Source organism: Ylistrum balloti, unplaced genomic scaffold (genome assembly GCF_031769215.1).
Source record: "Ylistrum balloti isolate Yb309-2 unplaced genomic scaffold, AGI_CSIRO_Ybal_v1 Utg371604, whole genome shotgun sequence".
In the NCBI taxonomy this organism is placed as follows: domain Eukaryota; kingdom Metazoa; phylum Mollusca; class Bivalvia; order Pectinida; family Pectinidae; genus Ylistrum; species Ylistrum balloti.
In genome coordinates this window covers 131,835-144,814 of record NW_026782823.1, presented here as the reverse complement: position 1 = coordinate 144,814, position 12,980 = coordinate 131,835, and the positions used below count along the sequence as shown (strand labels likewise).

General features: G+C 34.8%; 1 protein-coding gene across 1 annotated transcript; it reads left to right on the top strand.

Moving 5' to 3' along the window:
* Positions 1-2,989: 2,989 nt before the first annotated feature.
* Positions 2,990-12,870, top strand: LOC132563145 (centrin-3). Its single transcript, XM_060227907.1, has 6 exons — positions 2,990-3,007; positions 5,354-5,489; positions 7,400-7,514; positions 9,191-9,305; positions 11,395-11,471; positions 12,096-12,870. Exons 1-6 carry the CDS (start codon positions 2,991-2,993, stop codon positions 12,137-12,139), a joined length of 504 nt encoding a protein of 167 aa, XP_060083890.1. The 5' UTR covers position 2,990; the 3' UTR covers positions 12,140-12,870.
* The last annotated feature ends 110 nt before the right edge of the window (positions 12,871-12,980 follow it).

The following is a 12,980-nucleotide window of genomic DNA, read 5'->3' as shown; positions in this document are numbered from 1 at the left end:
TTAAACTGCATAAACCAAACCATAACTTAAACTGCACAAGAAGAAGATAAACCAAACCATAACTTAAACTGCACAAGAAGATAAACCAAACCATAACTTAAACTGCACAAGAAGATAAACCAAACCATAACTTAAACTGCACAAGAAGAAGATAAACCAAACCATAACTTAAACTGCACAAGAAGATAAACCAAACCATAACTTAAACTGCACAAGAAGATAAACCAAACCATAACTTAAACTGCACAAGAAGATAAACCAAACCATAACTTAAACTGCACAAGAAGAAGATAAACCAAACCATAACTTAAACTGCACAAGAAGAAGATAAACCAAACCATAACTTAAACTGCACAAGAAGAAGATAAACCAAACCATAACTTAAACTGCACAAGAAGAAGATAAACCAAACCATAACTTAAACTGCACAAGAAGATAAACCAAACCATAACTTAAACTGCACAAGAAGATAAACCAAACCATAACTTAAACTGCACAAGAAGATAAACCAAACCATAACTTAAACTGCACAAGAAGATAAACCAAACCATAACTTAAACTGCACAAGAAGATAAACCAAACCATAACTTAAACTGCACAAGAAGATAAACCAAACCATAACTTAAACTGCACAAGAAGAAGATAAACCAAACCATAACTTAAACTGCACAAGAAGAAGATAAACCAAACCATAACTTAAACTGCACAAGAAGATAAACCAAACCATAACTTAAACTGCACATGAAGAAGATAAACCAAACCATAACTTAAACTGCACAAGAAGATAAACCAAACCATAACTTAAACTGCACAAGAAGATAAACCAAACCATAACTTAAACTGCACAAGAAGAAGATAAACCAAACCATAACTTAAACTGCACATGAAGAAGATAAACCAAACCATAACTTAAACTGCACAAGAAGATAAACCAAACCATAACTTAAACTGCACAAGAAGAAGATAAACCAAACCATAACTTAAACTGCACAAGAAGATAAACCAAACCATAACTTAAACTGCACAAGAAGAAGATAAACCAAACCATAACTTAAACTGCACAAGAAGAAGATAAACCAAACCATAACTTAAACTGCACAAGAAGATAAACCAAACCATAACTTAAACTGCACAAGAAGAAGATAAACCAAACCATAACTTAAACTGCACAAGAAGAAGATAAACCAAACCATAACTTAAACTGCACAAGAAGAAGATAAACCAAACCATAACTTAAACTGCACAAGAAGATAAACCAAACCATAACTTAAACTGCACAAGAAGATAAACCAAACCATAACTTAAACTGCACAAGAAGATAAACCAAACCATAACTTAAACTGCACAAGAAGATAAACCAAACCATAACTTAAACTGCACAAGAAGAAGATAAACCAAACCATAACTTAAACTGCACAAGAAGAAGATAAACCAAATGATGAACTGCAATGAAAATAGGACTATATGTTCAAGAAGAGTAGGCATCTTCTGATTCATTCAAGACTTGTGAAATTTGAAATGATGGAGTTTGAAGGTGGTATTTCAAAAATTAAAAGTTGATATAAATGAATTTAACATGGAAATGTTTAAGACTTTGTGGATAAATCTTCTTTATTCTAAAAAAGTCCCCTAGATACACCTGAGGAATCTACTAGCTTTTCATCCTTTATTTAGTTACATGACAAAGATCTAATAAAAACGAATCCAGTTCAAATTTGGAATTACTTGAATAGTTACATAATGCAAATACATGGTATTTTGTAAATAGTGGATTCTTTCAAGTGCAGAAAGTCCTGTACCAAGCGTGAGCTACTTAGCCTTCTCGGACATATGAATTTCGCTTGTTGTTGTATCCGACCTGGGCGTTCTTTTGTCTCGCATTTGATAACTTTATCTACAACCGTGCAGGAGTTACATTATCATAGGATAATTCTAACCATGAACCAAGTCTGTGCTCAAACTGGTCATGACGTTTAATTGTTATAGTACATAAAGTATTGTAGTTTACTCGGATGTAGAACAAGTTTTATGATAAAAAAAACATGACTGACATTTTCTAACAGATAACATACATAAACTTTACTACATACATGTATATGTTAACAATTCCATCAGCAATGTGAAACTTTTTTATTAAATACTGTTTTGATATCAGTTGATAATCATCATTTACTTAGCTATCTATATATAGTTGGTAATAGTTTATAACCTCATGTAAGTCAAAATTTGGACAAAATCAAACAGAGGCTGCCGTTTTTAATGTTACGTTCAGCATTGCCCTTACTACGACATAACAATAAATATTGGCGCAGCCAATGGAAAAAAAACTTATTTTTTCTTCAAAGAAAAAAAAAATTTTATCTGACAGCCACCAGATATCAATCTACATATTTCAAAACAGTTTTCTTCTCTGAGTTCAATTTTGCTTGTTAACAAGTTGTAAAGTACCCCAAGTTATTCTAAAATTTCAGAAGACGATTTATCTGAAATCATTAATCTTCCAAACATAAAGAGTTAAATAAAACACATGTCACAGATCTAGAGGTACATGTACATAAAGTGTAAGAAAAAGATGGAACCATAAAAAAGGTTGACTGTCAAATAAAAGCTAGACAAAAGAAACAGTGCAATACACTTCATACTTACAAACCTGTCACCAGCATGATAAAAAAAATAATTGAATAAATAATGAGTAAAAAATAAATAAATATGCCGACATGAAGTCTAGCTATGATAGACCAAGTTTATAACATTATTGTTTATTTCATGTATAATACAATGTATATCTAATCATTTCTATATTGGTATACGTAGATATCCGACATTCAGTATGAACACATGGTGTATTTGGTATTACGATACCAGATCAGATTGAGCTAGAAGGCTAATATATGTGCACGAATAGGATAAATTTACGAAACTGCGGCTACGCAGTCTTTTCTTTCGCGTAAGCGGCATTTCCGATTTTGTTGAAGTTGACAACCGGCAGGATGAGTTTAGCACTTCGGTAAGAATTTTAAAAGCTGTCTTATGTTTCAGTATTGACAAGCGTGAAGATAAAGAATGCATTGATCTTTCTAGTTAAGACAACCACAGTTCCATTTTGCATAATCTGTCTTTTATATTTGTCAGTTGTTGAATGCATTTTCGTGTTTTCACTTTTGACGTGTTGAAACAAGTTTGTAAACAAATGCATAAACTTACGTATTTAACATCATGCTTGCTTTCCCGGGAAGAACATGCGATTTTCAGTTATCGATTTTGATTTTAACGGTTCCACAATGTTCAATAAACTGTATGTAAATCTGAATGCGAACATAATTTTCTTTTGTTAGAAATGAGAACACACAAAACATATCTAGACCAAATTGACTGTACGATCTGAATACATTGTTGTATTCTGTAGCATTAATTTGTTGGTCAGTTATTGCTGATGGGAATTTTTCATCTCCTTAATACGCCTTCCCACCATAATGGCTATTGTTAGAAAGAAACACGCGTTACATAATGATTTTTGGGACTCGGATGTTAGAGCCCTGGACTCGTGATTTCGCTGTGGGACTCCCACATATATTGATGACCCATTATATATCTTAAAAATGGGACTCATCAAAATTTTAGAAGTGATCTAAGAATATCCAACAAAAGATAATGTACATATAACAATGGATGATGGGAAACTAAACAGAACTTATACAAGCTGTAAAAATCACACTTTAGATCTCCAATTAGTATGTAAGTATGTTGGAATGATGGAAAAGTTGTTCTTTCTATGCTGCATAGAACTTAAACCCTCTGCAAAATGTTCTCCATGTTATTGGTTGATTAGTTTATCGCCCTGTGAAAAGTCTGGGTCATTTGAGGGGGTTCTCCTTGTAGCAGGTGATAGCTACTTCAATGAGATTGGGGATGCCAGCAGTCATACTGCATGACACTCAGAGCAATCACTGAAATATGACTATATGTTCATTTGTATGTAATTGTTGAATGCTTTATGACTGTTTCCATTCATGAGTGATGGTATGTAATTTGTTTTAGTTCATTAATTAGATGATTACTAGGACATGATTATGTCAGATATGTATTTTATATTACTGACATTAATGTTATTTATCTTATAAAGTACTTTTTAACATGTTTAACATTTGTATATTTTTATCTGTTTTGATTAGGATTACCTACATACCTGCACATCAGTTACATAGAATAATACATGTTAATGTCAGGTACAACTAGAGGTAATTGTATTGTATTTGTATAACATAAGTGAACTGTTTTCATAGTCTTGTTCTAGTCGTTGGACACAAAACATGCCCAGTAGACCGGACATTACATGTACAATTTTGATTGGTTGGATTCTATCTGGAGGGAAAATGAAGGATGTTTTTAGTATAGGGGCTAGACTGTTGGTCAGCAAAGGAGAACAAGTTTACGAAGGGAAAACATCAGGTTTCAGAAGGAAGTAATATATTTCAGACAAAGGATTAAATGATCGGTATATAGAAAATGTAGAAGACAGGGAATTTGTCCAGAAAATGTAATTGGTAGGGAACCCAGAATATGAATATAATATAAACTTTATTTATTTTACAACAATTGCAAAACAAGTTATTTCAACTTATACTAATCACTCTTGTTGTAAACGCGGGAGGGGTCTTATTGTGGGAGAAAACCGGAGTATCCGGGGAAAACCACATGGATGGGCAGGTGACCCCTTACCTTTACACATCTGTTCTGGGAATACACGCCGCGAACGGCTAGGTGAATGGTGAGTGTGTTACCACTGTGCCACCCGACCACCCCAGAACCCCTGTACTATATACAGGGATTATATGATATATAGATTACTCGTTTGAAATAAACATTCATGAACCAAGTTGTGTGAAAATATTTTCATTCCAACACTATTACACATGTAGAAAGAAAAATATGAATGTGCGGCATGACAACTGCATCTTAATACCCATCCAATATCATATTGGTTTAGTTTTGGCAAAGTGTCTGTGAGGTTCACCTGCACATCTGCCAAGTGTTGAAAATTCATACTTAACATATGTACCTGGCTGTCGGGTCAATATCATTATGGAGTCATATAATTCTTCTATCTTTGATTTTGTATCACCTCAGTGATATGCAAGATAAATGACTTGTCAACATGTCGGAAATAATTGAAAGCAAGATTTTTAATTCTTTCTGGTCATTAGTCTGAATTGTTCTTAAGCTCTATAAACTTTTATATATTGGTTTGGAGTCGATGTATGACATCTACTTCCAACCGATTCATTAAAATCGATGAATGCCAGAATAATTTGAACTATCTGGTCATTTGAATAATTGTTTGTGTGATTGACAGAGCTGAGTTTGCGCTGGAGAAAGGCAAGAAAAAGAAGAAGAGGGAGTTAGCTGAAGAGCAGAAGCAGGAAATCAGGGAAGCATTCGACTTGTTTGATACAGACAAAGATCGCGCCATTGACTACCATGAGCTCAAGGTACTTGTCGTATAACTTAATGTTAGAATGTTTCAAAAATCTCTACTTCCTGTCTAACATGTAAGGTGGTGTTTCAGATCATTTTTTTGGTTTTTTTTTACTTTTCCTACTGGTAAAGGACAGAAAGGGGAGATTACTCCAATTTAAGATATAACAATATTTGTGTGCCATTCAATTTAATTGTATTGATATATGAAAGATAAGACTGTGAGATTGCTTGTTACAGACATACATAGATTATACAGGGTTTGAAAGTCTTTGATTCAGGACTTGTCAGGAATTATTATAAGATAGCTAGGTCATTTTGATCCATCAAAAACAGCTCCAACCCATCCATTTAATGTCTTATCTAGTGCATGACTATTTACCAAAGAAAAATAAAACCAATTGTCCTGTTGAATCAGTCCGTCAGTCTGAAAAGATGAAGCACTATATAGCGGTGGTTTTCAAAATTATTTATATTTATGTATTTTGTAGATCTGTGATAAATGGTCCCTAATGACTGATGTACATATGTATTTTGTAGATCTGTGATAAATGGTCCCTAATACCTGATGTACATATGTATTTTGTAGATCTGTGATAAATGGTCCCTAATAACTGATGTACGTTTGTATTTTGTAGATCTGTGATAAATGGTCCCTAATCACTTATGTGTGTATGTATTTTGTAGATTTGTGATAAATGGTCCCTAATAACTTATGTACATATGTATTTTGTAGATCTGTGATAAATGGTCCCTAATAACTGATGTACGTATGTATTTTGTAGATCTGTGATAAATGGTCCCTAATTACTGATGTACATATGTATTTTGTAGATCTGTGATAAATGGTCCCTAATGACTGATGTACATATGTATTTTGTAGATCTGTGATAAATGGTCCCTAATGACTGATGTACATATGCATTTTGTAGATCTGTGATAAATGGTCCCTAATGACTGATGTACATATGTATTTTGTAGATCTGTGATAAATGGTCCCTAATACCTTATGTACATACGTATTTTGTAGATCTGTGATAAATGGTCCCTAATTACTGATGTACATATGTATTTTGTAGATCTGTGATAAATGGTCCCTAATACCTTATGTACATACGTATTTTGTAGATCTGTGATAAATGGTCCCTAATACCTTATGTACATACGTATTTTGTAGATCTGTGATAAATGGTCCCTAATTACTGATGTACATATGTATTTTGTAGATCTGTGATAAATGGTCCCTAATACCTTATGTACATACGTATTTTGTAGATCTGTGATAAATGGTCCCTAATGACTGATGTATGTATGTATTTTGTAGATCTGTGATAAATGGTCCCTGATTACTGATGTACATATGTATTTTGTAGATCTGTGATAAATGGTCCCTAATGACTGATGTACATATGTATTTTGTAGATCTGTGATAAATGGTCCCTAATGACTGATGTACATATGTATTTTGTAGATCTGTGATAAATGGTCCCTAATGACAGATGTATGTATGTATTTTGTAGATCTGTGATAAATGGTCCCTGATTACTGATGTACATATGTATTTTGTAGATCTGTGATAAATGGTCCCTAATGACTGATGTACATATGTATTTTGTAGATCTGTGATAAATGGTCCCTAATGACTGATGTACATACCTGGTATGTATTTTGTAGATCTGTGATAAATGGTCCCTAATAACTGATGTACATATGTATTTTGTAGATCTGTGATAAATGGTCCCTAATGACTGATGTACATATGTATTTTGTAGATCTGTGATAAATGGTCCCTAATGACTGATGTACATATGTATTTTGTAGATCTGTGATAAATGGTCCCTAATAACTGATGTACATATGTATTTTTTAGATTTATGGTAAATGGTTACAAATAATTACTTAATAACTTGTTTTGTTTATGTAGGTTGCCATGAGGGCCTTAGGGTTTGATGTGAAGAAAGCGGACGTTTTAAAGATTCTGCGTGATTATGATAGAGAGGGTACTGGAAAGATTTCATTTGAAGACTTTAATGAAGTCAGTAAGTACAGTTGGATGTCTGTTTGAAATACAGGAATTACTTGACTGGAATTCCATGTCATCCTCACTGATTCTTATTTTGCACACTTTCACTACTGAGTAAAAAAAACCATTCCAAAAGGATGAAAAATCAGTTATTATGACCAATACATCTTCTAAATTTGAGCAAGTACAGACTTCTGTAAAGTCAGGAATAAAAAAAAACTGTAAAGTCAGGAATAAAAAAAACTGTTAAGTCAGGAATAAAAAAAAATGTCATGAAATATGGAAAAAGAAAAGTTAAGATATTTTGCAAAAAAGACAGATCAGCAAGTTTCGCCAGCATTACATGTTTATATTTATCAATGATACGTAAATATAAAACAGAAACATGTTGTAGGTCTGATTCTTACAACTTCTCTTACCTCACAGTGACAGACACCTCACAGTGACAGACACCTCACAGTGACAGACATTTTACCTCACAGTGACAGACATCTCACAGTGACAGACATTTTACCTCATAGTGACAGACACCTCACAGTGACAGACACCTCACAGTGACAGACATTTTACCTCACAGTGACAGACACCTCACAGTGACAGACATTTTACCTCACAGTGACAGACATCTCACAGTGACAGACATTTTACCTCACAGTGACAGACATTTTACCTCACAGTGACAGACATTTTACCTCACAGTGACAGACACCTCACAGTGACAAACATTTTACCTCACAGTGACAGACATTTTACCTCACAGTGACAGACATCTGACAGTGACAGACATCTTACCTCACAGTGACAGACATTTTACCTCACAGTGACAGACATTTTACCTCACAGTGACAGACACCTCACAGTGACAGACATTTTACCTCACAGTGACAGACATCTGACAGTGACAGACATCTTACCTCACAGTGACAGACATTTTACCTCACAGTGACAGACATTTTACCTCACAGTGACAGACACCTCACAGTGACAAACATTTTACCTCACAGTGACAGACATTTTACCTCACAGTGACAGACACCTCACAGTGACAGACATTTTACCTCACAGTGACAGACACCTCACAGTGACAGACATTTTACCTCACAGTGACAGACATTTTACCTCACAGTGACAGACATTTTACCTCACAGTGACAGACATTTTACCTCACAGTGACAGACACCTCACAGTGACAAACATTTTACCTCACAGTGACAGACATTTTACCTCACAGTGACAGACATCTGACAGTGACAGACATCTTACCTCACAGTGACAGACATTTTACCTCACAGTGACAGACATTTTACCTCACAGTGACAGACACCTCACAGTGACAGACATTTTACCTCACAGTGACAGACATCTGACAGTGACAGACATCTTACCTCACAGTGACAGACATTTTACCTCACAGTGACAGACATTTTACCTCACAGTGACAGACACCTCACAGTGACAAACATTTTACTTCACAGTGACAGACATTTTACCTCACAGTGACAGACACCTCACAGTGACAGACATTTTACCTCACAGTGACAGACACCTCACAGTGACAGACATTTTACCTCACAGTGACAGACATTTTACCTCACAGTGACAGACATCTGACAGTGACAGACATCTTACCTCACAGTGACAGACATCTTACCTCACAGTGACAGACATCTTACAAATTCTCTTTCCTCACAGTGACAGACATGATGCTAGAGAGAGATCCTCAAGAGGAGGTGCTGAAAGCCTTTAAATTGTTTGATGATGATTCTTCAGGGAAAATCAGTCTTCGCAACCTCAGGAGAGTAGCCAGGTAAATATAGAGACAAGGGGATACACAGATTAGTACTGTTAACAGATAAATATAGAGACAAGGGGATACACAGATTAGTACTGTTAACAGGTAAATATAGAGACAAGGGGATACAAAGATTAGTACTGTTAACAGATAAATATAGAGACAAGGGGATACAAAGATAAATAGTGACACGTCAGTTAAAGGCTCATCATGAAAAGTGACATAATGATCCTTTAATTATCACATTTGTTTTTGGACATTCTCAATACTCCAGGGGTTATGATCACTTTCATGCTCTGCAGCCCTGGAACATTTCATGGCAAAATTGAAGGCACAATTAATGTAATTTGATTGGTATGGAAAATGGTATTTGAATGATGTTCCATGCTATTTTTTAAAACAAGTTAAGATGTTGTTTTTTTTTTTTTTTTTTTTTTGAGAAAAATGAGTTAAAATTTTTTTAATAACGTTGAAAAGTAGAAAATTTTAGGTGCTTCTAGAATTTTTTACAAAGAAAGCAGGCTAGGATATCTGGTTGACCTGACACCTGACTGGTCAGTTGTAAATGAATGATATTATTTATTATGTAAATGTGATATTAACTTGTGTGTCTTTTGTACAATCTTTAAGATAGCAGGTGTTAGACACAGCTAGTGGACTTTAAGTCCCTGAGGTTTGACGTTACCTGCTTGCCACGTTTTAATTTACTTGTACTTGACACTTTTCTAAAATTATCTGATGTATAAAAATTACAAAATTTATTTAAATATGGGGCTGCTGTAACTTCCTGTTGATTTTAGCTTATCTTTTGATAATTTTGAATTTTCCTTAGTCACCTCCTAGGCTTCAAAACTTAAGCATCACTGACCAGTCCTAGAAACGAAACAGCTATATGATGTAGCATCACTGACGAGTCCTAGAAGGACGAAACAGCAGTATGATGTAGCATCACTGATGAGTCCTAGAAACGAAACAGCTATATGCTGTAGCATCACTGACGAGTTCTAGAAGGACGAAGCAGCTGTACGATGTAGCATCACTGACGAGTCCTAGAAACAAAACAGCTGTACGATGTAGCATCACTGACGAGTCCTAGAAGGACGAAGCAGCTGTACGATGTAGCATCACCGACCAGTCCTAGAAGGACGAAACAGCTGTACGATGTAGCATCACTGACGAGTCCTAGAAACAAAACAGCTGTACGATGTAGGATCACTGACGAGTCCTAGAAGGACAAAACAGCTATATGATGTAGCATCATTGACGAGTCCTAGAAACAAAACAGCTGTACGATGTAGCATCACTGACGAGTCCTAGAAGGACGAAACAGCTATACGATGTAGCATCACTGACGAGTCCTAGAAGGACGAAACAGCTGTACGATGTAGCATCACTGACGAGTCCTAGAAGGACGAAACAGCTGTACGATGTAGCATCACTGACGAGTCCTAGAAGGACGAAACAGCTGTGCGATGTAGCATCACTGACGAGTCCTAGAAGGACGAAACAGCTGTGCGATGTAACATCACTGACGAGTCCTAGAAGGACGAAACAGCTGTGTGATGTAGCATCACTGACGAGTCCTAGAAGGACGAAACAGCTGTGTGATGTAGCATCACTGACGAGTCCTAGAAGGACGAAACAGCTGTGTGATGTAGCATCACTGACGAGTCCTAGAAGGACGAAACAGCTGTGTGATGTAATATCACTGACGAGTCCTAGAAGGACGAAACAGCTGTACGATGTAACATCACTGACGAGTCCTAGAAGGACGAAACAGCTGTACGATGTAGCATCACTGACGAGTCTTAGAAGGACGAAACAGCTGTACGATGTAGCATCACTGACGAGTCCTAGAAGGACGAAACAGCTGTATGATGTAGCATCACTGACGAGTCCTAGAAGGACGAAACAGCTGTATGATGTAACATCACTGACGAGTCCTAGAAGGACAAAACAGCTGTACGATGTAGGATCACTGACGAGTCCTAGAAGGACGAAACAGCTATATGATGCAGTTTTATTCATTGTTTGGCTCTACTGTATCTCACTCTTAATTATGAAAGGTGCTTTTCATTTGTGTGTCTTTTGTACAATCTTTCAGGGAGCTGGGAGAAAATATGACAGATGAAGAACTACGAGCTATGATTGATGAGTTTGATAGAGATGCTGATGGTGAAAGTAAGCTATCTTATACATGTAAATACAATGAATATCTAACCACAAGTATAATGGAAAGGGCAGCTAGACATAGCAAAAACAGCAGGAAGTATGAATAGTAAACTCAGTTCTGTTATACCATACAGTAAACAATGAAATAATAGTATAGATCTGCTGTTTCTAAAGTAACATTATACTTTCTAGACCAATCAGAGTTCAAGAAAGGCAGCCATTATCTAATACTCAAATTATTGAAACCTGATACCTACATCTTATCATTTTAGATAGTGATATTGTTGAATAAATTTTAGAATATATGTTTCTCTTTGTCTTCAAATGAAACCATCTTGAAAATGAATTTATTCTTTTCTGTTAAAAGGGAAATCACTTATAACTTATTTTCAAGACTTTAGAGTGTTATCATTTTAGATATTCATGTCATTGAATAAATTTTAGAACTTGCATGATCAAAGTAATTCATGAAAATATGCCTCACTTTGTCTTCAATTGAAACCCTCTTGAAAATAAATAAGATATGGCATATGTACTATTCTTTACTGTTGGAAAGGAAATCACTTCTAACTTATTTTCAAGACTTTAAAATGTTGTGATAAATATAAATAGAGATTTTTTTTTCATTTTCAGTTAACGAAGATGAATTTATTGCCATAATGACTGGGGACACGTGAGAGGACTACCTATGTGCTGTGTGACCTAAACAGTGTTTTAGTATTGAAATTCATTGTGTAATGACATGGACCAAAATGTATTTAAAATGGTTAAAGTTTCCAAAGTAAATGAATTTGTGAAAAATCAAACCGGTCTCTGTTGGAAATAGATTCTCAATATCCTGCTTCCTTTGTGTGATAATTATTCATAAATTCTATTCAAGCTATATTTAGAATTTTAAAAGTGAAATCTACTTTTGGTATTAAGGTTTTAAAATAATTATTCTTCTGGTAGACAACTAAATTGTTAAATTTGATGTGTAGATATTATTTACGATTTTTGTTATGGTACACTTATGTATATCATATGACATTGGTTGTCAGTTTAAAGTTACATCTATCATTCAGGTATCAGTGTCTCTCGAGGAGTATGTAGATATGTATGGTGAATGAAGGTGTGCATTTGTATGTCAGTTTGTGAATATGTGTGAGTGAAAACAGTGACCTATTTTCTGGTTTTCTGTAACATAATTTTGATGTGTGGGAGGATGTTTCTGGCTGTCAGTAGATGAGGGTACAGTGTATTGTAGATGGTGATGATGATAGATTATATATTATATATGTTAGTAGACAAGATAAGGAAATATACAAATTTATTAAGAATGTAATTAATTAACATGACAAGTTAATATCATTATTGTCAATTACATTTTAAACTGTAAAAGTATTAAAACTTTTGATACAAAATCTGTTATTAATGTTTTTTCTTTGTTATGATAAACCCATCAGAATCACAGGTTGAACTCAGAAGTCCTTATTTGAACAATTCCATTAATTTCATGTGCATTTGATTCCTAATGTA